At 43.7% G+C, this 27,996-nt stretch overlaps 2 protein-coding genes across 5 annotated transcripts; one reads left to right on the top strand and one right to left on the bottom strand.

Moving 5' to 3' along the window:
* Positions 1 to 8: 8 nt before the first annotated feature.
* jak2a (Janus kinase 2a) lies at positions 9 to 24,024 on the top strand. 3 transcript variants are annotated; one of them, XM_061800429.1, is made up of 25 exons: positions 9 to 600; positions 7,392 to 7,459; positions 8,044 to 8,291; positions 14,766 to 14,889; positions 14,973 to 15,093; positions 15,439 to 15,584; positions 15,655 to 15,946; positions 16,127 to 16,246; positions 16,622 to 16,779; positions 16,857 to 16,968; positions 17,359 to 17,545; positions 17,677 to 17,798; positions 18,048 to 18,182; positions 18,278 to 18,365; positions 18,953 to 19,080; positions 19,176 to 19,314; positions 19,399 to 19,550; positions 19,786 to 19,936; positions 20,784 to 20,917; positions 20,992 to 21,181; positions 21,362 to 21,486; positions 22,133 to 22,305; positions 22,379 to 22,496; positions 22,620 to 22,733; positions 23,296 to 24,024. In XM_061800429.1, the coding sequence occupies exons 3-25, from the start codon at positions 8,051 to 8,053 to the stop codon at positions 23,401 to 23,403; spliced, it is 3,378 nt and encodes a 1,125-aa protein (XP_061656413.1). In that variant the 5' UTR covers positions 9 to 600; positions 7,392 to 7,459; positions 8,044 to 8,050; the 3' UTR covers positions 23,404 to 24,024. The 3 variants fall into 3 exon arrangements, with proteins under 3 accessions (XP_061656413.1, XP_061656415.1, XP_061656416.1); XM_061800431.1 differs by lacking the exon at positions 7,392 to 7,459; XM_061800432.1 differs by lacking the exons at positions 9 to 600; positions 7,392 to 7,459; positions 8,044 to 8,291; ... (1 more) ...; positions 14,973 to 15,093; positions 15,439 to 15,584 and having other exon boundaries at positions 15,662 to 15,778; positions 15,843 to 15,946.
* A 25-nt stretch (positions 24,025 to 24,049) lies between these two features.
* Positions 24,050 to 27,470, bottom strand: rln1 (relaxin 1). Of its 2 annotated transcripts, none has more exons than XM_061800438.1 (2): positions 26,818 to 27,470; positions 24,050 to 25,499 (listed from the first exon to the last, which is right to left on the bottom strand). In XM_061800438.1, exons 1-2 carry the CDS (start codon positions 27,008 to 27,010, stop codon positions 25,186 to 25,188), a joined length of 507 nt encoding a protein of 168 aa, XP_061656422.1. In that variant the 5' UTR covers positions 27,011 to 27,470; the 3' UTR covers positions 24,050 to 25,185. The 2 variants fall into 2 exon arrangements, with proteins under 2 accessions (XP_061656422.1, XP_061656421.1); XM_061800437.1 differs by having other exon boundaries at positions 24,050 to 25,502; positions 26,818 to 27,155.
* Positions 27,471 to 27,996: the final 526 nt, after the last annotated feature.

Below are 27,996 nucleotides of genomic sequence, written 5' to 3'. Positions count from 1 at the left end.
TTATGCAACCACATCATTCCAGTTGTTATTACTTACTCTTTCAAAAAGATATATATTTTTTCATCCATTGGGCTGCACTGGTGCTGCCTCTTCTGTTTTTATATTTCCAGGTAGAACCCGAATTCGAAATGTCCATGTCCATTTTCCAAGCCCTAATCCTCACAAGGGTCGCGAGACTGCCACAGACTATTCCAGCTGTATTTTTTATGTTATTGGATAGTTCCTTTTTTGGTTTGTTTTTTGTTTTTGGGCTGAGCTGGTCCTCCTTCTCCGAGACAAAAGCCCACCAGGGGTCGTCCTTTGCCGCGCTCACAAAAGTCTCCCAAGCTGTCGTCAGCTCCCACGAGTTGCTCGTGACGGGTGCGAGTCGAGGGGAGTTCCAGGGTTGCACTCCGAGCGAGATGGTCCTGGGTCACTTATTGGCTAGCCTCCCAGTTGACAGTTGGCCCGGACGAGAGCGCTGAAGGTGAACACAGAAATATGCGACGCGGCCCTTTGGCGGCTGTTAGCCGTGGGACGACATTAGCACATTAGCATCGCCGACATTACAGCCTTGCTCCGGTCCACCGAGCTGTTGTGAGGACAATTCGACAACACACGGTAAGTGTTGATTCAGTGTCTTGTCTGTGCGTAGGAGCTCAGTATTGTTGATACAAAGTTCTTACAATGTTGACGAGGTATCGGATAAGTATTGTGTTTGGTTGACAGGTGTGCCTGTTAAAATAATAATAGCAATAATAATGTAGGACGACAATGATGATGGGACAAGCCGTAAAAGTCGTAAAAACAGCATTTCCCCTCAAGGACGAAGTTCAACACGCTTAGTGACGTTCAAGGCATAAAACGGCATGGCTGTGTTCGGACGTACTAATTTATTCCCCCCACCCCTCCTAATTACTTAAATAGGGAATTTATAGAGGAGAAGAAAGGAGATTGTTCGTAGTAAACAGTATTTTTATGACGTCACGCACCCTGGTCACGGCGGCAGCCGCCATGGTGGAGGGGCCAATATTGTTTTGGTGCTTATTGGGTGTTTGGTCACATTGGATGGCCAGAATCAGAAACTGGAGAATAACTCAAAGGTACTCGGCTGCAACAAAGTCACCTCACCATTTACCGCCACATGTTTGGAACCAGGGTGAGAAAAGAAAGAGATGGAGATTGTGGCCTTCCCAAATCAGCAGAACTGTTTTTACTCGGGTCATATACAGTAGTTGCCCAGTCCACACATGTTCTTCCTGAACACTGGTGAAAGTAAGCTTTAATGCTTAGCAACATTACAAAATGTATATCAGATACAGTAGATACATACACATTTAGTACATACACATCCCTGCATATTCAATTTTCCATTTTAGTTCAGTAGTATTGAATAACACAGATTGATCAAATGTATATCTTACATTGGATCTTGTTCGATTGTAGCTGTGGTATTATATTAAACCACCATACATGTCAAATGTAGGCTTCTTTGATTGCCGTAATGGCAGCTGACTCCCACTATGCTAACCCTTATCTTGCTTTGAGGCTAATGTTAGGAATAGACAGTGTTGTTTTTGCTACAGTAAACTAAGCTGTCATCTATTCCTGGTCATTAAGTGAACTTTACAGTTAGGTGGTGAGAGCGATTTGAATTGTGTATAGATCCCAGTTGTTAATAACGGACACATTTTCATGGTTTTGTGTCTAGGTCACTGTATCCAAAGTTTCTCTATACTCTGTCACCTTTTTAGCCCTCATCTTAGCACATCTAACGAGTTTAGAAAATGTACAACATAGCTGATAATGACTGAAACAACAACGACAAAAATGAACACAGCCAGTCTACTAGTATTTGTTTCAAGTCTCGCTTGGCCTCCCGATTTGAACCTCCAACATGGCGGACAAACAAGTATCAATCATATGATTTAAAATGTGATTACAAAAGTACATCTGAATTTCAACCTCACCTGTTGAAATGTCAAGTAGAACCAGCATTCAATCGCCCTTTCAAATCGCTTACTTCAGGCAACGGTTTTGCAAAGGACACTTCACGCATTCAAGGTTCTGCTGCAGGAAGGAAGGCTTAAATCCTTCTTCAATTCATTTACCAAATTTTCTCAGTCTTTGTGCCTTGGTGAAAGAATATAGATATGTTTACTACTAGTAGTGATTGGGTTAATTTACTACTTGTAGTAAATACAGTATGACATCATGGTGAATAGTGCTATAGTTAATGTATTATATACTTTGTTCATTTATTTGTCTAATGACAAATTGTTTTTGAATAACAAACAGATGTGCTGTTTTTAACCTTAATTGCTGAAAAACCACCTGTTTGCTGTTTTTGTGCTGAGGCCAAAGCTTGTCTGATTCAAAACTATTGCAGTGAGGGAATCTTGGTGCCAGGCGACTATGTTGAACTGGGGGGCGGGGTTATTCAGTCCTATTGGGAAAAAAAGTGTTTTGCCGAAATCTTGCGGCATCTATAAGCAATTAGAAACCTTTATGGGCGAGTGGTAATTAATCACGGATTTTGCCTATTTGCAGGAGTGTTCGTTCCCTACATCCTTCAAATAATGCCGGATCCGTGTATTGTGTTTTTTTTCGATTGGGACATTTTTCTCTGGTGGTGTGCCATGAGATTTTTCTAATGTAAAATATGTCCATGTACGTGTACAATGTTTGCTTGTTTATAATAAAATAAATAAATAGAAATAAGGACATGCACATAAAGCGTTTTGTCTTGAGAGCCACCTTTTCTTCCAGAAATGATCTGGAGGTATGATGGAAACATTCCTCTGGATTCTATAATTTAATTATACAGCAAGCAACCTTTCTGTATTGAAGACTCGTGATTTGCTTAAATTTGGCAAAAGTACACATTAGGTCAACCTTTCCCAATTCACAAATCGTCGTCCCCTGCGGGTGCGATGAGGCATCAGGCACTTTAGTTGGGATGGGCTAAATATTAACCAATGAAATATGAGTCAGTCAAGTTGAACACGTTTTTCCTGTTTCAAGCCCATCTTATCTTCCTAATCAGAACTTCCCACATGTCGGATAAAAGAATACTGATCCTGTGATCATTTCTAAATGAATGACAAAACAGCGATTCTTAATTAAAGTAGCTCTTCTCAGTTTGCCAGCATGTCTTGAGTGTATTCAGTACCCATCAGAAAGTTAAACCACCGAGTGAATAGATTGAGTTTTGGGAAAAAAAAAAAAAAAAAAAAAACTAGTTTGATCTATAAAACAATAAATTACCCAGCCCTAATTGGTTGAAAAATTGTTTTATCTGTGCTTTTAGGGTTAGGGTTACACTCTGCTCCTACTCTGACTCCTTGTAAAGAGCCAGAGTGGCAGAAAAAGTTATGGCGTATGATGTTCTAGTTGAAGGTAAACTTCCCGAAATGCTCAAAGGAGAAACAAGATGTCTTTTTTTCTCCATTTGTTTGCCACTGCGGCATACATTGGTGACACACATGGGAGTAATGAAAATATGAAATGGTGATACTAATCATTTAAAATTGCAGTTTTTACCCCAAATACTTTCATCACTACCCTCCCCCTAGTACTTCATTGGTTTTCCCAATACATATTAATATGGTGGCTTTTACGTTGCACCTTGTGACATCATGCTGGCTTCTTATACTGGATTTTTGTGCCATATTGGAGGATTACATGTATTTAAAACAAACCCATTATATGTAAATCATATGGTTTTGAAGGATATCCAATTTCCATAGCCAACAATGTTTTACATTTTATCCCCCAAAACTAGAGTAAATCAAATACAATAACACAGTAGTCTTTTTATTTAACTATATTCAAAGTCACAGCTCCAGCATTATTTAAATGGGTACATAGAATGTAGTGAAAGCTCAAATAACCAGAGGCAGACTTTAGTATAGTAAATGTTAAAATGTGTTGTGAGTGATAGCGGAGACCGACAGCAGCAAACCGAGGAGGCCCTGATAAGACATGAGTGCACAACTTGTCTGTATGCTGTGTGATAAAATGTTTTGGGTGTGTAAACATGGGGACACAACACAAGGGCAGAGTTTTCCCGTGTTCCTAAACATGTGCTCAACTTCCTCTTCAATTTATATGTGAATCTTTGTCCCACCACAATTTCTTAGCAGTAACCTCCAGTGGTCTTGCAAGCCTTCACAATATTCAGCATTAATATAGAAAGGAATATCCTAAATGCTTAATCCTAAAGCAATAACATGATGATTATGAAATGTTTCCAAAAGCTGTCTATGTCAAATGTAGGATTGTTTATGTTCAGCAAATTAAGATTAATTCATATATTTTGCTAAGATTGGCCATTCTATTCAAGTAACACGATCTGGGTTTGTGGGGCCAATCACCGATTAGAAAATAAAAAAAAACAAAAAACAATTATTTACAAGCTGGACCAATGAGTCTATTATGGGCCATCTCTCAGTCACCTTTTCACCCGTTTTTTAAAAATATATCTTTAATGGCCGTCAACTACAGTACTACGTCGAAAGACAAAAACTACATGAATACTACTATTAAAAAAAAGGCTTTTAGATTGAGAAACCGTGTATGACGGCGACACGAAGTGAATATCTTTCTCTGAGCCAATGATATCATTAATTGGATTGGCGAATTTTGACATCAAAACCTATAAGCAAAAAAAAAAAGTCAATTATTGGCTGATCCAATCAAGCCGATCAAATCGGTGTAAAGTCTAGTTCTAATGTAAATATTTACAACATTTTTAAGTGTACAGCACTTGTAAATGTATGCAAAGCTTTGTATTACATCATCCATCCATCCATCCATCCATCCATCCATCCATCCATTTTCTTAGCCGCTTATCCTCATGAGGGTCGCGGGCGTGCTGGAGTCTATCCCAGCTGTCAACGGGCATGAGGCAAGATACACCCTGAACTGGTTGCCAGCCAATCCCAGTGCACATACAAACAAACAACCTTTAGCACTCACATTCACACCTAGGGGCAATTTAGATCATCCAATTAATGTTGCATGCTTATGGGGTGTGGGAGGAACCGCAGTGCCCGGAGAAAACGCACGCAGGCACGGGGACCGCATGCAAACTCCACACAGGCGGGGCCGAGATCGAATCCGGGTCCTCAAAACTGTGAGGGCGACGCTTTACCAACTGATCCACCGTGCCGCCTTACATCATCAACAAAAACAAAAAGTTTTCTTTCAGGATGTGAGAAATGACCAATGCAGTCATTCTCATTGCAACCAAAATAAGTTAGATCCTTTTTCTTTTTAAAGACATGAAAAAGTGATTGTGTTCTGTAGTTTTTGGTTTCATGTACAGTACAGTGATTTGCAATGATGTGTGTCAGCAGTTCAGGAGAGGAACAGGACCTTTATCCTGTTTAGACTTAATCGAACTGTTTGTGAATGTTGACTCATTGTGTCTTGTCAAACAATGAGCGTCACTTTGACATCATTTAAAACTATTTGGGAATTTCTAAAGTTCAACTTCAGTCAAGATATTTGGAAAAGACAGTCACCACCAAATATATTGGAATAGTGAGGGCAATTTCTTTATTTTTGCTCTTGCTGTAAAGATTGTAGACATTTGAGTAGAATGTCAAACTAAGATTTTCTTTGAAGGTATCTACATCTGTAATTTTGATACTCAATTTAGAAGACAGCTTTATTTATAAGACCGTGTCTTTGGATGAACAGACACATTCTAGAACACATTCAAATAAATTCAATGCAAGGAAAGGTCCACTAAGACAAATGAGTGCATCCAAGAGGAAATTATGTAACTTCCAGTGAATGTGACTTGAGTTTGAGGAGCTGGCATGTTTGGGATCATTGGCACTTCTTTCTTGAAGCTTTAGACGTTGTTACTGAGATGAATGTCAATATTTGTCTCTGTACTCTTCTGATTCTTTTTGCTCATGAATGCTGTTTCTTTTTTTATGCATTGTCTGCACTTTTTCCACCTAAACTTCTCTGAACACACTTCCCACCTGCCCTGTGGAGGTGGTTGTTGCTAACTTTACTAACTGTTGTTTTAGGGGCTTTCTTTCTTTATAACCGGTGTCGTTTTCCTTGATCTACCTGTTCAATGTCCACTATTTATGACACTGGTGGTTTTCTTCTCTTTGAGGTCATCACAAACACTTGTATTAGCTGTTGCCAATGTTTGCGAAATGGCTGATTTTTTTTTTTTTTTCTCGGTGACAAGAAGACACAAATCACTGGTCAGTCAGACTACTTTGGCTCTTAATCCACATATACATTCATACAGAGTTGGAAATGTTTTCCATCTACAGCAAAAGAAGGAAGTGGCCTCACTGGAACAATACTTCTGGAGGGAAGTTTATGTCTTAAGTTTTCACAGACAGTCATGGTGTCCGTATATCAATCGAGCAGTCAGTGTACTCCACTCAGCCTCATTTCAGATAGTGTGTGTGTGTTTTTGTGGCATTTTTTGGCATTTTTCCTGAAGGAAGGACTGTAGGCTAGCCATCGCAACTTACCGTGAAGTCAGCAGACTCATCAAAAGCACAATTATTTTGCAGTGAGCACATACTTTTGTCCATCCCCAAGAGTGTCATTATACCTTAAGTTAAAGATGATCGCCAGTAGTCCCGTGGATGATTGAGCAGAGTTTAGTGTTGCTTTTGTTAAGCCATGTTTAGCAGTCTTACTGCTTTTATTTTGGTAGGTTTCTACTTTCAGTTGGCTGAATAGGACACTTGAGTATTTGACAGACTTTTTGTACACTCTAATTTGAATATTCAGTGGCTGGTGGATCTGAGGCTGTCTGTTCCGGATTTTTGACAGAACGAGGAGGCCCGAGTGTAGACTTGCTAAGTTAGCTTTTCACACCAGCCATTAGCCAGCTAGTCACAGACTGTTCGACTCAAATAATGAATGAAACGAGATTTTGTTTTGAAATAAACCATTGTCATGGAAGCACCCTGAGGCACCTGTGGTTCCACAAGTACCTGACCCACACCATGGTGTGACTGAATAATATATAATATATAATAGAATGAATAATGTGTGGAATTGTAAAGCGTCTTTGAGTATCATGAAAAGCGTGACTTAAGTGTAATGAATTATAATTATTATTTCTATTGGGGAACGGGTGGGGGAGATGGTGGAGCGACTTATTAGAGCATTTGCCGCTCAGTTCTGAGGATTGGGGTTGTCGTGACCATGTGTCCGGTTTGAGGGTGCAGAGAACTACCAGTGAGATAAAATTCCGGGCCACCAACACAGCTCAGCACCAATGCATGTATGATGATGTAACTTGCATCACCGCACAAGCCAACCTTAAAAAATTAAACATGATTAACGCTGTACATTTTTCATCATTATTCATTACCTGAGTTTACTTATTTACTTTCCCTTCTTTGGTAATGCAATGGCAGACCTGCAGATGAGGCATCAACAATGTCATCTTGAAAAAATATTCCTCCTTCCAGTCTGTATGAAAGTGGTAAGTTTTCCTCTCCTGACTTGGTTCAGCTCCCGCACTCATTTTCATAACCTTAAGTTTAAGTTTAGCCTCCGAAATTGGAGGCCAACTCAGTAGCTTGATAGAACACATCGTTATGTGCACATGTGCAGTGACAAAAAACATACTTGGAAAAATCACTGAGACGCGGCAATAGCATGCTAGCGCAGTGCTAACAGGGCCGGACCGGTAAAAGTCCCTTCCTCGGCACATATATTCGGTCTCACTCTTAGAAAAAATGCACAAATTGGCCGGATAACCACATACGACGCAGGGTTGAAAGCGTGTTGAAAAAGTCGCGGCTTAGAGGCCGGATATTACGGTAATTTCATGAAATGTATTCAGTATGCCTATTTAGCATTGTGAGATGTGTCTCAGCTTGGGAATGCTTTCCTGCCATACACAGGCTACTTTGTATACCAATTGTATTTTAATGCCCTCAGAAGAGGTCAAGGACAAAGGGAGTTGTCAATGCACTTGGAGTCAATTTGTTAAACTCGCGGCAACATGAACGTTGGATTTATTATTGTCATAATGAGCTTTTCCCCATGTTTGTCACTTGCCAGGTAGTACATGGCCTGTATTCTGCTGAAAAACATGAATTCATCCACAACCTGCAGTGAGGCGCCCCACAATAGCCTCCCCCCAAACCACAAGGCACCCTCTGGACCTGATCCAATGCAGAATAGCACATGCCTAAGTGTCCACCTTTACTATGTGGGTATGGATGGAGGAGGAGAAGAGAGCGTGCTCACATACCCGTCTGGCGAGTACGTAGCAGAGGACCTTTGCATCCTAGCAGCCAAAACTTGTGGTGAGTCATAAATAAAAAGTTCCACAATTATACTTTAGACTTCCCAGTCCCAAGATGTCTGCACATCCATTTTCTACCACACATGCTATTGAGGATCATGGCTATGATCGAGCCTATTCCAGATGAGTTGAACCCAGAAGCTGGAGGGCAAACACGTTTAGTCTGAGAAAAGATTTTTGGATGATACATAAATGGTGAAAAAATATTGCCCCCCTTCTCAAATTCTTCTATTATTGCGTAGTTTCAGCACTTTGTTTCAGATCATCGAAGTCTGACAGATATAACTAAAGTGAACTTATAATTATTTTTATATCGGGATTTCATTTACTAAGGGGAACATTTGCTGACATAGTTCAGTTTCACATTTGAGACCCCCTCCCCCCCAATTGATGGTATGGATTCCGTTTGTATGTATCTACTATATGTACGCTGTTTGACTGATCAATTTTAAAAAAGAAAGGTATAATAAATCCTTTCTCTGTGTTTTGTCATGAACGGGGCACGAGGGTGGACCCAAATGCACGACTCCAGAGATAAGCAGAGAGTATAGAGGAAACCTTTATTCGGTCCAAGGTCAGGGATCAGGCAAGCAGTCCAAACAAGGCAGAAGTAATTGTGCGGCAGGCTTACGAGCGGAATCAAGGGACAGGCGTAGGTCGGTACACGGAGAGCAGAAGTCAGGCGAACGGGAGTACGGGAACGAAGCATCAAGGATGACGATCTGGCGAAGGACAAGTCTTCCCCCAAGTCCTATATATACTGGGAGGCATTAGCTGGAACAAGGTGCAGGTGTGCTTAGACTAATTGGCTGGCCACGCCCAGCCTGGGCAGGAAGCCAGGAGCATGACAGTACCCCCCCCCCCCCCCCCAACGGCCCAGGAACATCAGGATGAGCCGCGTGAAAGTCACTGATGAGGGAGCGGTCCACGACAAAGCGGGAGGGAATCCAGGAGCGCTCCTCCGGGCCATATCCTTCCCAGTCCACCAGGTACTGGACCCCCCTTCCGCTGCGGCGGGAAGACAGCAGCCGGCGCACAATATACACTGGCCCACCGTCCACCATGCGGGGGGGGGGGGGGGGCTTGGCCGGAGGAACCAGCGACGAAGTACGATTCGGGCAAAGTCTGCTGACGTGGAACGTAGGATGCACCCTCATTGACCTGGGCAGTTTCAGCGAGACGGCGACTGGGTTAATGATCTTGGAAATTGGGAACGGGCCAACGAACCTGGGAGCCAGTTTGCGGGAGTCCGTCCGCAGCGGGAGATCTTTGGTGGAGAGCCACACTCGCTATCCCACCCTGAGCTCTGGTGCGGCCCTTCTCTTGCGGTCCGCTGCGGACTTGTAGGCGCTGCTCATGCGCAGCAGTGTCCTCCGAGCTGCTTCCCAGGTCCGTTTGCAGCGTCGCACCACGGCCAGGGCCGACGGGGCCGCGGAGTCTGTGGCCAGTGGAGGAAACAGGGACGGAGGATAGCCATGCATGACATGGAGTGGAGCCATACCTGTTGAGGCGGAAGGTAGAGAATTGTGGGCATACTCCACCCACTTGATGTGCTGGCTCCACGTGCTCTGGTCCCTGGATGCCAGACATGGAAGACCTGTCTCCAACTCCTGATTTATCCTCTCCGTCTGGCCATTAGACTCCGGGTGATGACCCTATGTCAGACTAGCTGAAGCGCCGATGAGGTTGCAGAATTCCTTCCAGAAGCGGGCGCTGAATTGCGGACCCCTGTCCGACACGATGTCCTGGGGTAGCCCGTGGTAACAGACGACCTCGTCCAACACAATCTGAGCTGTCTGCTTGGCCGACGGGATCTTCGGAAGCGGCACGAAGTGGACCATCTTGGAGAAACGGTCCATTACAGACAGCACAACGGTGTTCCCTTGGGAGGACGGCAGGCCGGTAACGAAGTCCAGCGCAATGTGTGACCACGGGCGGAAGGGGATGGACAGCGGACGCAACTCGCCTACAGGTCGTAAGCGAGACGACTTATTGGCCGCACATACCGGGCAGGCATTGACAAAGTCCTTCACGTCCTTGCTAAGGTTGGGCCACCAGAACCTCTGTTCGACCACTGAACGGGTCTTCGCCATACCCGGATGGCAGACCGTCTTGTTGGTATGAGCCCAGTTGATAACGTCTCCTCGCAAAGACTGAACGACGAAAAGGCGGTCGGACGGACAATCCGGGGGCGGCGTAGCCTCTCCCAGGGCCTCCTTCACCCGCGACTCGACCCCCCAAGTGAAGGTGGACACGAAGCACGCCTCTGGCCGGATAGTAGCGGCCTCTGAGTCCGTGCGCCCTCCCTCGTGGATGCGTGAGAGTGTGTCTGGCTTGCCGTTCTTGGAGCCTGGGCAGAAGGACAGAGTAAAGCGGAAGCGGGTGAAGAACAGGGCCCACCTGGCCTGGCGGGCGTTCAACCGCTTCGCGGACTTCAGGTATTCTTGGTTCTTATGGTCCGTGAAGACCACGAACGGTACTTGCGAGCCCTCCAGCCAGTGCCGCCACTCCTCCAACGCGGTCTTGACCGCCAGCAGTTCCCGATCTCCCACGTCATAGTTCCTCTCTGCCGGGGTCAGCTTCCTAGACAGGAACGCGCACGGGTGGATCCGTCTGTCCCTGGGACTCCTCTGAGACAAGACGGCTCCGATTCCTGAATTAGATGCGTCCACCTCCACCATAAACTGGTTATCTGGATCCGGAACAATGAGAACGGGCGCAGCAGTGAAACTTGCCTTAAGCCTGCTGAGGCCTCCTGGCAGGTCCCGGACCACGCGAAGGCGGTGTGTGGCGAGGTGAGCGCATGCACAGGAGCGGCCACGGAGCTGAAGTTCCTTATGAACTTCCTATAGAAATTAGCGAATCCTAAGAACCTCTGTACGTCCTTCCTGCTGCCGGGGGTAGGCCACCGCAGCACCGCGTCGACCTTCCCGGGGTCCATATGTATCTCTTCTTCCGCCAGAACGAAGCCCAGGAAGGACACAGATGCCCGGTGGAACTCACACTTGTCCATATTTACGAACAATTGGTGCTGCAACAGACACCGGAGCACTTCTCTGACCTGTTGAATGTGATAGGTTAGGTCTGCCGAAAAGATAAGAATGTCATCCAGGTATACAAAGACAGATTTATTCAGGAACTCCCGAAGCACGTCGTTAATGAAGTTTTGAAAGACGGCCGGGGTGTTGGTTAATCCGAAGGGCATCACGAGATACTCGTAATGCCCCGTGGGAGTGTTGAAAGCCGTCTTCCATTTGTCACCCTCCCGGATCCGCACCAGATGATCCGCGCCGCGCAAGTCCAGCTTGGTGAAGATCCGGGCTCCTTGGAGGAGTTAAAAGGCTGTAGCTATCAGGGGGAAGGGGTACCTGTTCTTGACCGTGATGTCATTCAATCCTCTGTAGTCGATGCAGGGTCGCAAAGTGGAATCCTTCTTCTTAATGAAAAAAAACCCTGCACCGGCTGGTGAGTATGACGGGCGAATGAGTCCGGTTGCCAGGGTCTTCTCGATGTACTCCCTCATTGCCTGGTGCTCCGGTCCTGTCAAAGAGAACAGTTTCCCTTTGGGGGGTGAGGTACCCGGGAGGAGTTCAATGCCACAGTCATAAGGCCGATGCGGCGGCAGCGATCTTGCTTTTGACTCCAGAAGAAACTTCCTTCAAATCATGGTAGCAAGAGGGTACCTTGGCTAATTCGGAGGCGGTGCTAAGATCAGCAACTTGGATCCCTCCGTCCTCCCCGGCGGCGCAACACTGCTTGTGACAGTCCTCACTCCATGCCATAATCCGACCTGTGACCCAGTCAATGTGGGGGTTGTGTCTCTTGAGCCACGGGCTCCCCAGGATTATATCACTGTTGCTAGAATTGAAAATGTGGAAACTAATGCGCTCCGTGTGCGTGTCCGGAAAGTCCATCCGTATTGTCGCCCGCAACGCTTCGACCACCCGAGGATGTATGAGGTTCGCATCCGCACCGGAATCAATGAACGCGGTCACTAAGCACGAGTGAGAGTCTGTACCGACTGTGAGGTGCAAAAGCGATCACCCCGACTTAGCACCAGTATACCGCACACTCACCGGCGTCGAGATCCCAAGGCGATTACGTGTCCCAGACGTCCACAATAGAAACAGCGACCTTCTTGTCGCCGATGTAAGCGCTCCTCCGCTGGGCTGCCGAGCCCCCCCACTTGCATGGGTTCCGACGTAGAAGGCAACGTGGGTGGCCGGGAAGCGACCGGGCTGAGCCTCTCCGTCTCCTCCTCCCTCTGGCCGTCCATCTGACCCTGCACGGTCAGGCGCTGATCCACCTTGAGGGCCAGTGCGATGAGGGCGTCCAGCGAAGGCGGAAGATCCGTGGCAACGAAGTGGCCACGGATCTGTGGGGAAAGTCCCTGGTAGAAGGCGTCATAGAGGGCCTTCTCGTTCCACCGGCTCTCGGCAGCCCGGATCCGGAATTCAATGGCGTAGTCAGACACGCGACGACGGCCTTGACGAATTGTCATGAGCGAGGACGCCGCCTGGCGTTCCGGAGCCGCGTACTGGAATACCTGGGTGAGCGCGCAGACGAACCTCGTCCATGAACGGCAGATCTCCGAGTTGCGACTCCACTCTGCAGTGGCCCACGCCTCCACCCTCCCCGTCATGTGGGAAATGACGAAGGCGATACGGGAGCAGTCCGTGGGAAAAGCGGACACTTGCAGTTCAAAATGGAGATCGCACTGCGCCAGGAAGGTACTTGACGTTGCCAGAGTCCCCTGAGAACCGTTCTGGTTGGGAGAGTGGAGTTATGCCGGCACGGGAGGGCTCCGTAACAGGCGGAACGGCCATCGTCGGCGTAGCAGCCGCGCTAGCTTGAGAAGCTAGCCACGGTTCCAGCCGGGCACAGAGCTCATGGATACGTTGATTAATAACCTGGAGAGCAGCCTCCTGCTCGACCAGGCGTCTGCCCTGGACTTGCAGCGAACGGCGGATGGCTTCAGAGTCGGCTGGGTCCATGTTATGGCCAGATCGTTCTGTCACAAACGGGGCACGAGAGTGAACCCAAATGCACGACTCCAGAGATAAGCAGAGAGTATAGAGGAAACCTTTATTCGGTCCAAGGTCAGGGATCAGGCAAGCAGTCCAAACAAGGCAGAAGTAATCGTGCGGCAGGCTCAAGAGTGGGGTCAAGGGACAGGCGTAGGTCGGTACACGGAGAGCAGAAGTCAGGCGAACGGGAGTGCGGGAACGAAGCATCAAGGATGACGATCTGGCGAAGGACAAGTCTTCCCCCAAGTCCTATATATACTGGGAAGCATTAGCTGGAAGAAGGTGCAGGTGTGCTTAGACTAATTGGCTGGCCACGCCCAGCCTGGGCAGGAAGCCAGGAGCATGACACATTTTAAAAAAAGTCATGCAACGTGAGGGTGTCAAGAAGATGCCAAAGGAACATGTGGTGCTACAGGCATGAGCATTTCACGGAAACGATCGTTCCGTTACCGTGTCGTTACCCAGCCAGAGAAAACACGGAACCGAAAGTCCGTTTCCCGCATCTCAGGGCTTACCTTTAATAAAATTCGCCCAAGTGTGGAATGTAAAACAAGTTCACAACGAAATACAACAATCTGTATAAAACGAACCTACATGAACCCCTTTATTTTTTATGATTAAAACGCCCAGCTTTGTCAGTGTGGTTTACAAACAGCACCTGTTTCCGCTTCTGCGCTGCGCATGCGCAAGGTCGAGTTATTCATATCCGGGTCTCAAACGCTAGTCAAACATTTCGGTTGCTAAGCGTAAAAGACAAAATGCTCATGCCTGCTAAGGCTTTATTCTGAAGTACATGTAAAAACTGGTTCCCATGAGCATTATCAATGGGAACCGAAAAATCTGTTCCCACTGTTTCCCAGGACAAAAATCAACGGAACCGAAAGATCGGTAACCATACTTGCCGAAATCCTCATGCCTGTGCTACATTGCCAAGCAGCTGTAGGTGTATGAATGTTGCTGTCTAACCCAAGATTCCACCACGGAGACCTAAAGTGAGAGAAGATGCTAATTCTTAACCGGAAGTGAATACACCTTAAGACAGAAATCAATGTATTGACATTGTCAGCCATTGAAACAATGCCACCTAATCAGAATTTGAGACACTTCAGTGGTCAGCCGTACTGTAAATAACAATACATTACAGAACTGATAAGTAGGTCACCCTGCTAGAATCTTAACTTCCGCTTGTGGTTGAGTGTGCTTCCTCCAAGGCATGGGTCTCATCGCGAAGCTGTTGCTTCACACTTGTCAGTGCTTCCTGTTGAGAAAGTCTGCTGTCTCCAAATTACCTGACTCCACGACTTCCTACATGTGGTCTTTGTTACGGTGTTCTTAAAACGACAAGTGAAACATGACTTCTTGGGAATTTTCTGTTTATATTTGAATATAAGATATAAATACCGGCCCTATATTAAGTCCTTACTTAAAAAAAAAAATGCTTCTTCCAGGTATTACACCATTGTATTTGAACTTGTTCAGCCTCATGAGGGAAAGTGACCAGATGTGGTTCCCAGCTAATCATGTCTTTAAACTGCAACCAGGGGCCAGTGAGAACCTCTACTTCAGAATCAGGTAGACGTTGATTACGTTCATTAGTGTTCATTCACCTGTGGCCATTCTCATAACGACTCTTTCTCACTCACACCTCCAACCAGGTACTATTTTCCTGGCTGGTACAACAGTAGCAGTTCCTCATATGCTCATCGCTGTGGGATTTCTAAGTCCATGGAGAGCCCTGTGATGGATGAGTGCGTCATGGCATATCAATTTTTCCAGGTGAGTTGCAAGTACATACGTCATCACCCAGGTCACTTTTTCCTTTGTTCTCCCACTATTGTTATTGGAAATCCTTTTTGAAAGGACGGGAAATTCTTTGAATGTCAAAGATTCCTTTTTCATTGCTAAAATAATGCTGCCAAAAAAGGGAGCTCAACTTCCCATATCTGAGGTGGTGTTTTTTTTTTTTTTTGATAGCAAACTAATTGAGTGTGTGATTTCACTCTATTTTGCTTCAATATATGATTAATCAACCAAGTGTTGATCCCACTATTGATGATTATTTCCACATTAATAGGCATGTTGGGTTTCTGAAGGAGATGTTTTTGGTATTTTCCTTGATAGTGGCGTCATGATTTCCTTAATGGTAAGGTTGTCATTCCGATGAGTCACGAAGTACAGGAGGAGTGTCTGGGCATGGCAGTACTAGACATGATGCGTTTGGCAAAAGAGAGTGGTCAGTCACCAGTGGGCATCTACAATGATACCAGGTAGGGGGCTGGTCATTCTGTGAATTTAGGCCAGTGTTTCAGACAGTAATATAAAACATTTGCACTTCAGCTACAAATCTTTGCTGCCGAGCTGCATGCGAAATCGGATCCAGGAATACAACATCTTGACTCGGAAGCGCATCCGCTTCCGGTTCAAGAGGTTCATCCAGCAATTCAGCGAGTGCAAAGTCACGGTGTGTAAACTTCGCCTCAAGTATCTGATGAGCCTGGAGGTACTACTTCCATCGCTCTACTCAGAGCGCTTCCACGTCAAGGACCTGTCTGCACATGATGTCACCATCGTTGTCATGGGCAACAAGGGTATCCAGTGGTCAAAAGGGAAAACGGAGGGAGCAGAGGAGGTAAGGATGGACAAAAGGAGATGGGTTTGTGTTGCCATGGTAATCTGAAATATTTGCATAATGTTAAGTCACTCACTGCGTGTCAGTCTCTCATGAAGCAGCAAATCGAGCTTTAGGAGATGGACATTATGATTAATTTCCCAATAACACCAGTGTTGGATGAATGACTATTTGTTTTAGGAGCTGCAGACATACTGTGATTTCCCAGAGGTGATAGACATCAGCATAAAGCAGTCCAATAAGGAAGGCTCAGTGGAGAGTCGCATAGTTACTCTCACAACACAAGATCACCAGATCCTGGTACATTACACAGTTCATTTCTATTTTATTACACATTTTTTAATTGTTCATGAGTGTAGCAATGAGGAACAGTAAAAAGAATACTTTCCTATTGGAAACAAACTTTTAATTCAGCTTTTTTTTTTACCCCTCTTTGACCACTGAAGGAAAAATTTTCCCCTGGGAGTGGGGAGGGGGGGGGGGGTATTTAGAATGTTTTCTGACCAAATCTGATTACCAGTAGCTGGTAATGCTAATCTTTGGAATTGATCTGGGGAACTAGTTGTTTTTTTTTTCAGTTTTCCAGTCTTGGCATGCTTTTCATAGAAGTACTATAGGGCATTAAATTTCAGTACTTATGATTTTAAAATTCTGATATATTCCTTGTCACTTCAGGAACTGGAGTTTCACTCTCTCTCGGAGGCATTATCGTTTGTATCATTAGTGGATGGATATTACAGACTTGTTGCAGATGCACATCATTATCTTTGCAAAGAGGTAGCCCCTCCAAGACTTCTGGAGGGCATTCAGAGCCACTGTCATGGCCCTGTGTCGTGAGTAGCACGCACGCACAGCTAAATATTTCACACACTTCCAAGGGCATTTGCGTAATGTGTATTTCTGGTCACAGGATGGAGTTTACCATCGCTAAGCTGCGTCGCGCTGGTAACCGCCAAGGGCTGTACATGTTGCGCCGCAGCCCCAGAGACTATGACAAGTTCTTTATGTCATTTGTTGTGGGGGTAAGCACGAAATCCATATCAATGTAACGTTTTTGTGGATATCATGTGACGTGCTTACTGATGGTCTTCTTAATTTTTGGATACGTGTGCACAATAGATGACGATTAAGCAAGGCTATTAGACAAAATAATACTTGAGATGTGTAAATTGGATGTACCAGTCTGTTCTGGTCAGGATTAAGGTGAAAGTGCTGGTTCACAGCACAACAGCATAACATAAAGTGCTTGATGCAAAGCAACTCAGGAAGCAAGACCTGCATGCATTGTAGAACTGTTAAGTGATCATTTCAACATTTAGAGAGAGCAAACAGATTGGGTTTCACAGGAAATAGATCGGGTATCAGCTTCCAGCATACTTATATACTCAGTTTGTGTTCTCTTTGATGTTCAGTATGATGCTATGATGGACTACAAGCACTGTCAGATTGTGAGAAGTGAGTGCGGGGAGTACATTCTGAGCGGTGCAAAGAGAAGCTTCGTCACGCTTGGGGAACTTCTTACATGCTACCAAAAGGAAGCGCTTCGCACAGATGGATACACATTTCAGCTGACCAAGTGCTGCCCCCCCAGCCCCAAATGTCAGTACAAGTCACAGTTCATCGGTTTTTCAAATTTGCCTTTTACATCATCTTGCATGTATCTGTAATGTTGAATGCAGCTGTTGAAATTTGTGATGGAACCTCCCTAACGTGTCCCCATGGATCTCCAGACAAATCCAATCTGCTGGTATGCCGCAATAACCAAGGACCAGAGGTTCTTCTGTCTCCTTCGCTACAAAAAAGCATCAGCCAGATGGTTTTCCACAAGATCAGAAAAGAAGATCTTGTCATTGTAAGACAAACTGTCTTTGCTTTCTCTGCCTCCTCTAGGTCAATGAACAAAATATACAAACAAAACTAAACTAGTAAGGACCTCTTCCAACGCGCGAGAGGGCTATTTTTCAGTTACCGACTACTGAACTACTGGTATTGATTAGATTGTTTAAGGGCTGCAGGCTAGGAAGCATCTACATTTAAAAACAAGCCATCATCTTGACTTCCCTCTTTGTTCTCCTGAAAATACTTGAACTGTACGTTTCAGAGCGAAAGTCTTGGCCAAGGTACGTTCACCAAACTCTTCTCCGGTGTCAGGAAGGAGCTTGGAGACTACGGAGAGATTCATCAGATTGACGTGGTTATCAAAATCCTGGACAAGGCTCATCGCAGTTACTCAGAGGTCAGTTTTTAGTTTCTACTTGCTGGTCGTTTGTCTTAATAAAGAAGCTTTTGATTTGCATTCTCACATTGGCTTGGTTTCTCTTTCCCCCTCAGTCATTCTTTGAAGCAGCCAGCATGATGAGCCAGCTCTCCCACAAGCACTTGCTCCTCAACTATGGCGTGTGTGTTTGCGGAGATGAGAGTAAGTTCACGTCATACACAGACAGACTAAATCCTATTAAATACAACCATTCAAAGACTGTTCCTTGATCATCTTAGCACACAACACTTCCTGGTTACTATTTATGACGATCCGTGCGTGCAACCCCCCTCTCCCTCCCATTGTTTTGTTTGTTTGTAATTACTTTTCACAAAAATCGGCCACAAAATGCAAGATAATGGACGTTCTCTGTTCGGTGAAATGTATCCAGGAGCAATGGGGGGTCAGAACAGCAAGCACTGCAGGCGTGGCAAACGCTGTTTGGCTGTCAGTTTTCCAGACGGGCTCATTAGAATGTCTGAGCGAGAGAGGAATTTCAATAATACTTTTGGAATAATTTGGAAATGTTTCTTGCTGAAATCTGTGGATAACTCTGGGATTAAAAGAAACACTGAAGCGTCATCTACTAACTTTTCATGTGTGCTCCCATTCCTTTTAGTTTGGACAAAGTGTTCCTTTAATGACAAGTGCTTTTAGAAAATGGATGGATTGTTCATCTTGACAGGTTCGACTATTGCAGGATTGGCAGTCAGTGGTGTAAAAATATCACCTGCTTGTCTTTGTTTCAGACATGATGGTGCAGGAATACGGTAAATTTGGCTCTCTGGACACTTATCTGAAAAAGAATAAAAGTAGCGTCAACATCACATGGAAGCTGGAGGTAGCCAACCAGCTGGCCTGGGCCATGCACTACCTGGTAAGATTTCTCAGCCTCACGCATAACTCTTCTCAAGACCGTAACCCTGACTGGGAAACAAGAGTGGTCAGTGTTCTTGCGTTTTGCACCTCCAGGAGGACAAGAATGTTGTCCATGGGAATGTTTGTGCCAAGAATGTTCTGGTGATCCGAAAGGAGGACCGGAAAACCTGCAGTCTGCCTTTCATCAAGCTCAGCGACCCTGGCATTGGCACAACTGTATTGCCCAAAGAAGGTTTTCAAGCTTCACTTACACATGTGACAGATAATCATTAGCAAATGTTGTTCTCAACACTTATCTCTCCTTATTGTCTCACAGTTCTGGTGGAGCGTATTCCATGGGTGCCTCCAGAATGCATCGAAAACCCGCAAAATCTAAGTTTGGCTACAGATAAGTGGGGCTTCGGCACCACCTTGTGGGAGATCTGCAGCGGTGGCGATAAACCGCTCTGCACGCTTGACTGCTCCAAGGTGATCAAAACAAATAATGGCTTGGTTTGCACAGTAATAAGGGCCAATGCAACATTTTACGAACCCATTTCAAAAATGTGAAGCATGTGTTATGATTATGCACAACCCAGCCAGATTCCCCCCCAAATGTCACATTTTCCAAAACATTTTATCAAACAAAATGATAATAAATTTATCATAAATATTCCCAGCTGTCAAATATTTTAGTAACCTGGGTAGTGTTTGTCCTCTACAGAAGATGATGTTCTACGAAGACAGACACCAGCTGCCAGCTCCCAAATGGACCGAGCTGGCCAATCTAATTAACAGCTGTATGGACTACGAGCCTTCACACCGACCCTCTTTTAGAGCAGTCATCAGAGACCTAAACAGTCTCTTTACGCCAGGTAAGAACTGACCTACTTCCTGTTCACATTGCATCAAGAACTCATATGTTATCACTTCTGAAATAACATTGTTATACGTGATAACATATGACTAATTTTTGTCTCTCCCTCCAAGTCAACCTGTCAATCTACATGTTCTCACCAGGAGAAAGTTCTCCCCTCTGCCTCTCATTTTGCCTGCACCACGCTGGCACCTGCCTTCCAGATGCCTTATTTAAAACGCAAAATCGGCAATTGGAATTTATCTCAGGTTGGAGAAATCACATTGCGCATGTAAAATTAATCTCATCCGGATATATTGCTCCCAGAACATGCAGACATAAGTGCGCCACAGATAAACAGGTTTGGGAAATCCAATCCTCGGTGTGGCCGTTTAGTATATCAGCCTTCACATCTGTGTGCATGAGCAGCCAGGTTTGCGGCCACGTGCAAAGAGCCAGTATGTGTCAATCTCACCCCAAATCCTGAAACAATCCCCAACTATTGCGTGCATACATCCTTTTTTCATATTGAACAAGGCATGGGGTCTTTCCAACTCTTGTAAACAGGTTTGCTATATGCTGTGCAGTATTAAAAATGAACTTATGTGGAGCCTGATTAGTGTTTCAATAGCGTCATGTGATTGCACCACGATGTTGTGTGTTCCCATGTTAATGTTCCTGGGTGCTTCGGGATTTGATTGTTCAACCCAGACATTCCCCTTTTTTTCAGTTTTGTTGCACTTCATCATAGTAGCCAGTGTTCAACTATTAAAAAAATCCATGTGGAGCGGACTAAATAAACGACAGTGACTATTTGCGGGAATACTATTCAGTATTCTGACAGGCTCCGTTATCTTGCTGTGCAGACTACGAGCTTTTGGTGGAGAGCGACATGGTGCCTGCAAGGACCCGAGGCTTTGGCTTCCCGTGGGCTTCGGAGAGCCAGGAGCCTGCTCAGTTTGAGGAGCGACACCTCATCTTCCTCAAACAGCTGGGCAAAGTGAGACGCGCTCACACAGATACACACGTACTCATTAAAATTAATACTCATCCATCCACCCTTTGTCGTTGCAGGGGAATTTCGGCAGCGTGGAGATGTGCCGGTATGACCCTCTCCAGGACAGCACCGGGGAGGTGGTGGCCGTTAAGAAACTCCAGCACAGCACGGCGGAGCACATCCGGGACTTTGAGCGCGAGATTGAGATCCTCAAGTCTCTCCATCATGAGAATATTGTCAAATATAAAGGAGTGTGCTACAGTGCAGGTTTGAACAATCAGAACTCTCTCAGTGATGGTGATTTTTTTTTTTATAAGAACCAAGTAATAGATAACGTGTCATTAAAATAGGAGAAAAAACAAAAATAGAAAAGGGAGGTGGGCAAAAAAGTACATGACATGGCTAAACATTTTTTTGACTATTTCATCTGAATGTTTCCTCTTTCAGGACGAAGAAACCTACGCCTGATTATGGAGTATCTTCCTTACGGCAGTTTGAGGGATTATCTTCTTAAAAACAAAGTCCACTTTGATTTCAAGAAGCTGCTTCTCTATGCGCTCCAGATTTGCAAGGTGACGTACTGTGCTGCAAAGCGCATACACGAGAACTCCTTCCGTGTGTGGCGCCATTGTTTTGTTGAAATTAGCCCTTTTCCGCAGATAACAGCAGGAAGCATTTATTGACTCAGCTGTAGATAGGATAAGCATCTATTTCTATTTTTGGACTCCAATGTTTATGATTACTTATTGTAATATCTTAAATAATAAATATATCACAAATTATGGACCTAAAACATAATATTGCAAACACAATTTACAGTATTAAACTAAAAAACCAATGTCTTTCCAATTTTTGAATAATGGCGCTCGTGACTCTTTGGCACCATCTTGTGGCATTTTAGGGCATTTCAGAAAGAGCACATAAACTGTAGGTGGCTAAATACTGGTGGAGCGGAGCGCCCTCCACTGTTGTGTTTTGGCAAGTAGTCTCAATCACGAGTGAGTGTACTAGGAGGGCTTTCTTTAAAAAAAAATACATCAAGTGATTAATGGGGATGACACCTACTGTATAAGGATGGTCACCATCAGTATCATCACTAAATGAATTTACAAATAAATGGAACATTTTCTGTTTTTCTTGATGAAACAATAAAACGTCAAAATTGTAAGTAGTACAGTATTGTTGTCCCCGCATTTAAATGTGACACGATTGTTGCAGGGTATGGACTACCTGGCCTCAAAGCGCTACGTCCACAGAGATCTGGCCACTAGAAATATTCTGGTCGAGAGCGACCTGAGAGTTAAGATTGGTGACTTTGGTCTGACCAAGGTGCTGCCCCAGGACAAAGATTACTACACTGTGAGGAACCCTGGGGAAAGCCCCATCTTTTGGTAAGATGGACTCGACCGTGTCTCACAAAGACTGCAACATATTTGACTAATGTTGTGGTACTTTTTCCCCCAGGTACTCTCCAGAGTCACTTACAGAAAGCAAGTTTTCGGTGGCGTCAGATGTTTGGAGTTTTGGTGTGGTCCTCTATGAACTTTTTACGTACTGTGACAAAGGCTTCAGTCCACCTGCGGTATTGCAGTTCTCACACGACTTTACTCACAACTATGTATCACTTCGATTTGATTGAACACTCCTTAAAAAGATGACATTGTCTCCTGTATCTCTTACTAATCACGACTATTTTTTGTGCCAGGTGTTTATGCAGCAGATGGGAAATGAAAAACAAGGACAGATGATAGTTTATCATTTGTTCGACCTGCTGAAACAAGGCTATCGCTTGCCTGTGCCGGATAATTGTCCGAAGGAGGTCAGCACTAACAGTTTTCGTTTGTCTAAAACTGGGATGGGCAATCCACACGTGGGAGTACAGCAGGTAGAGGGTTGAAAGCAAAGATAGAAAAGGCCCACTAGGACATCACAACTTTATTTTGGGTTAATTAGTGTTGGCATTTAACATTATTTTGTTAATTCTGAACCTAGCCACGTCCCCAGGTACATGAAGGTGTGCACAATTGTGCAACCACAGTCTCAGTTGTTTTTACTTCCCCTGTTGCAGATTTTTTTTTTTTCAGTTGAATTTTACAGTTTATGGGTCAAATTAATGGTGGAAAATGTTGTGAAAAGATTTATCTTGATCTTACTTTTTTCATCACAAAAATGTGGCATTTGAACAACGTGTGTACACTTTTAATGCGCACATATGTTTTGATACAGTTTAGCATGGCCCTTGCAGAACTTATACCTGAAAATGGGAATAGCGCCTGAGAGGAAAAAAAAAAAAGTTTCCCTACTTTGCTCTAATCCATGGTTGGAAACTGATCCTGAGTCTTAACTAGCAGTGAGTAAGAGGTCGCTTTCCTTTTTGTCAGATCCACCAGATGATGGCCGAGTGCTGGAGCGGGGACCCGGGACGAAGGCCCACTTTCCAAATGCTGATCCGCAGGGTGGAGATGGCGCGAGACAACGTGGACACGTGAGGCACGTTCAAGTGGGGAAGTCGCGATGATAAAAGCAAACTTATTACGATCACACCGGGGCTGATAGTCACTTGTGAGTGGCGGTGTTGCTACAAACAATGTGAGGACTTTAACACTACACCTTGACTCCAAAGAACATTCCCGACTGCCTCTAAGTATTCTTTTTTATAAACAATATTCCATATGAGAACATTTTTTTTAAAGATGATCATTTCTTTTGTAAAATATGGTTCTATTGTACATGTGTGTATTGTTTGCATCCTACTATGGCTCTTAAATTGTCTTTTTTGTTTTCATTCCAGAAATTAATTTAACTTCTTTTTGAATAAGGCCGAAACGACAAAATGTGGTCGGAAAAAAGTGAAGCACTGTGGTTTTCTAGACGCACTTTTAAGCCCAAAAGGTTACTAGTCCAATTAAAATGTCTGTTAAAGGTGGTAATTAATTGGATTTACTGTTCACAAGTCTGCTCTCATATGAAATTACAAAACGTGTATGATTTGAAAGCATGCTTGAATGTAACGTGCTCCGTGACTGTGGATATTACCGCCAATTTTTAAGGAAATGTACATAAAGTATTTTATATTTGTTCAGGAAGATAAAATCATAAGTCATGTTGCAGTCTGTCGAGTATATATTTTGAATGTTTGTATATAAAAAAAAAAAGAAAAAATTTAAAGCATTTCACAGTAGCCATCTTGGAGCGTCCGCAACAGATATTCATTTTACGACGATACTGTTGCCATTGTGCGACAAAGAAATGAAGAGCGAACAGTGTTAAACACATTTTACTATTCAAATTGAATAAAACTCATTCCTGTTGTTTTATGACATGTTTCCCCCATTTTTTTTTGATACACCTTGGTAAAAGTGATGCAGCCTTGCAACTAATTATTTTTTTATGAATAAATTTTTTAGATAGACTCGACTAAATGATTTTCCATAAGTACTATTTTTCCGCTGCTTTCAAACAAAGTACTGTGATAAATGTCACTCCTATACTCATTGTTGTGGTCAGACACCCTCCTGGAAATAATGTACGCGAGCCGCGCACCTTGACAACGGCAAACTCCAATCTGAGGTGTTTTTATAGAGCACGGCAACTCGAACTAACAGCTCCAATCCAATCACATTGATTGGTTGAGTGACTCCTGATAATCATGACCGCTTAGATAAATCAATGCCCTCGGAGTTCACGTACGTTTTCCAGACCCACTGTAAATGTTATGTTGTGTCCAATGAATAGTAATTTTTAAAAAATGGTTTTGATTGAAGAACATTTATTGTTGTGACCTTAACTTTCAGGTTGCAATTTCTTCAATATATACATACCCCTCCCCCCCAAAAAAAGAAAAACCACAAACGGTTTCTTATGTAGTATTCTAATTTTTGGGAGACAGCGAATTTGGGAATTAGTTGAAAGCTATAATGAGTTGTTAAAAAAATAACTAGTGAATCTCTCCCAAGTATTAGTTTATTTTAAACAGAATTATAGTCCTAAAATGATGTTTTCCACCATTGTCATGTTTTGAAAAACAGTTGTCTGTCACAGTACTGCGATGATATACATCAAATCTTTTATCACTTTTTGGAGTCCCTCTATTAACTTGATGTATGCATCGATCCACATCTTTGTTGCAAGGGCACACTTGGCTGTAGACATGAATTCAACAGTGTTGTTTTACGTGCTAGAGTTTATTTTTTTATAAAGTGAAATGACCCCCCCCCAAGCAAAATGCAGACATTTTGTTATGAGATATTGACATGATGACGTTGGGCACCTCAACACAAGCGTCCTATATCGTTCTTCGTGCAGCCTTGGCTGCAGCAAATGCCTGCGACGCCCTGAGAAAAATGCCTCCGTGTCCTCCTCCTGCTGCTGCTGCTCCTAGGCCACACTTCTTTTGCCAGTACACCTGAATCACGGAACAATTCGGGCTTGTCACTCTTACTCGGAGCCCCGTGACGGGTCAAAAGTTCCGCGGGGAAGTTGGAAGTAAAGTAGGTGGAGGAGGTATGCTGGGAAAGGTTGCGAGAGGGGAAGGTGGACTGCTGGCTCTTTGTTGCGATGTCACTGTGGGGCTTCCACTGGAAGGCTTCTGGAGAGAAAACACGGTCCAGATAATTTCTGGTATTTTATTCGCAGCCAAATGAGTTACAATATTAATAAAAGTAACAAAACTTTAGAGGTAACTGTGGATGGGTGTGTATCATAGGACATAACAGCATTTTGAATTCTGAAAGTTGCAATGTTTGTAGTAGGAATTTGTTGTTACGTTGACAATTTTAAAAAATTCTTTTATTTAAACATACCTACAAATTTTTATCTTCTGCACAATTCCCCAAGAGATTTTTTAACTCACAATATCAAATGAAATACCTACATTATAGCAAAAAAAAAAAAAAAAAAAAAAATATGTGTGTGGTGGGGAGGGGGTGTCCTAAAAGAATTATACAATTAGGCCCACAAAATAGCAAAATCAGATTTTATTCCAATTGTAGATCATGGATTTGTAAGAGACACCTACTTATATATATGGTTAAAAATGTAACATTTTTCTTCTAACCTTATTTAGACACGATTGCCACATACAGCTGGAATTTTTTCCAGTGGACGAACTCTGGTGGATTTCTATAAGCATATATTTGTAATATCTTAACTGTTGTAAATAAAGTGCCCATATTTTTAATAAAGTGGTGGTCTTAAGGCAAATATATGAATATATGATTAGGCTCATAAAATAGCAAAATCAGGTGAAGTATAATCTTGCAGTTTTCTGTTAATTTTATTTCAATTGTATATCATGGATTTGTAAGAGACAACCACTTAAAAAAAAAAAAAAATATATATATATATATATAAGGTTAAAAATGCAACATGTTTTCTTATGACCTTATTATTTAGACATGATTGCCACAAGCACAACGCTACAAAAATACAGTATCATTAGCAGGTGGACATTTTTCCAGTGGACTAACTTTGGTGGTTTTCTATAAGCATACATATGTCAACTGTTGTAAATAAAGGGCCCATATTTTGAATAAAGTTGGTGGAAAGGGTCTATCTATAAATATATCAGATTATACTTAAAATTTGTTCCTCTTTTTGCTCGAAGTGGGAAACTGTCCAAATGAAAAGTGTCTATCATCTTTAGGATAATATAATAATACCAATTCTTCTATTGAGGTCTGTCTAAATAAGAGAAAAAAAAACGTGAATATATATGTATTTTTTAAACCCATCTCATAATATTTGAATTCTGATCGGACTCAGTTGAATAGATTTTAAATTTATCAGAGCCCACGGCCATGCAGCTTCATAAACTGATTTGTCAGCGAAGTATTTAAATACCAATGATCAATAACTTTTGAAGGAAACGTGTTCAGCAGGATGAGCAAACAAGTTCCACTCACCCAGGTCTGCGTGGGGGAGCCGCTTCCAGCGGGAACCTCCGCAGGTGAAGATGACAGCTCGGACAAACTCCCTCCCGCACAGCTTGACTCCGTAGTCCCTGAGCAGGAGCGCTCCGCCGACGGCTTGAGCCGGCATGCTGGCGCACGCCGCCAGCGCCAACGCCAGCGCGCACACCGCGACTCTCCCAAGCATGCTTCTCAACGCCTTTGCACTTTGCCACTTGACGCTTCCCTTCAAGGTCTTCTTTGCTAAATGGAGCTGGATTGGCTTTCTCGTGAGCAGACCTTATCTTTTATAGTTCGCCCGTCGACCTGTGGAGTCACCCTCGGACCCCCCACCCCCCTCACACACACACACACACACACACACACACTTCTCTTGCTCTCACAATTCGTGCGTCATTTCAGTTTCACCAGACGACAATGAGCGCTTGGGGTTCATTGTGCTGGCAATATTATTACAGGCGTGCATTGTGAACACTTATGTCCAATTGCTGTGGGTGTTAACGCGCCTCCGCGTCACCGTCAAACGGAGACCAAGAGGGAGTCTTGTTAATCTTGCTTTTTATTAAATTAGCGCAGCTTCCTGCTACCCTAAACGATAAACTGCAATCATTGCCCGCACGGTCCAATGCGCAGCCTTCCTAACTTACAAAAAAAAAAAAAAAAAAAAAAAAAAATCAAAGGATGTAAGGGTTCGCTTGCACGCATTTCACTTTTATTATTGTGATTGGCGAACCGCAAATTGCCAGGCTGCCGTTTGGACATCAAAAAGACTCAGTTGAGTAACTTTTAACCCGAGGTATGTGCTTCCAAACTGCAAATACAAGGGGCAGTCTCAAAATAATTAGCTCAATTTAATTTAACCTACTATTAACACTGGTCAGGAACAAATGACTTGCCCAAGAATTATTATTTTTTTTTAGCCGATCCCGAACAATTTGAATGTGCATATGTCCGTAAATATCTGAACTTTTTCAACAATAGCCACATTTCTGTTTACATGTATGGAATATTTTCGTTTTAGAGGTTCAAATAAATAAATAAATCATTGTCCTAAATTTCCGAAACAGAACCATCTGTATTCACTAAACACAGTCAGTCAGAAACACACAAGGTATTTGTCTAGTAGTTGGAGTTAATCTAGTACAACAACAGATGAACAATTGAAACGTAAAG

Source organism: Syngnathoides biaculeatus, chromosome 17 (genome assembly GCF_019802595.1).
Source record: "Syngnathoides biaculeatus isolate LvHL_M chromosome 17, ASM1980259v1, whole genome shotgun sequence".
Lineage (NCBI taxonomy): Eukaryota > Metazoa > Chordata > Actinopteri > Syngnathiformes > Syngnathidae > Syngnathoides > Syngnathoides biaculeatus.
Note: the sequence above shows the minus strand (reverse complement) of the source record. Positions and strands in the feature narration are given on the sequence as shown.

Excerpts from the sequence above, each read along its gene's own strand:
- rln1 (XM_061800437.1), bottom strand. The coding sequence starts at position 27,010 with ATGCTTGGGAGAGTCGCGGTGTGCGCGCTGGCGTTGGCGCTGGCGGCG. Across the intron at positions 25,503-26,817 it reads GCTCCCCCACGCAGACCTGG|AAGCCTTCCAGTGGAAGCCC; the intron begins GTGAGTGGAACT and ends TTTTCTCTCCAG.
- jak2a (XM_061800431.1), top strand. The coding sequence starts at position 8,051 with ATGGCCTGTATTCTGCTGAAAAACATGAATTCATCCACAACCTGCAGT. Across the intron at positions 15,094-15,438 it reads TGGCATATCAATTTTTCCAG|TGGCGTCATGATTTCCTTAA; the intron begins GTGAGTTGCAAG and ends TTTCCTTGATAG. Across the intron at positions 21,182-21,361 it reads AGGAGTGTGCTACAGTGCAG|GACGAAGAAACCTACGCCTG; the intron begins GTTTGAACAATC and ends TTCCTCTTTCAG.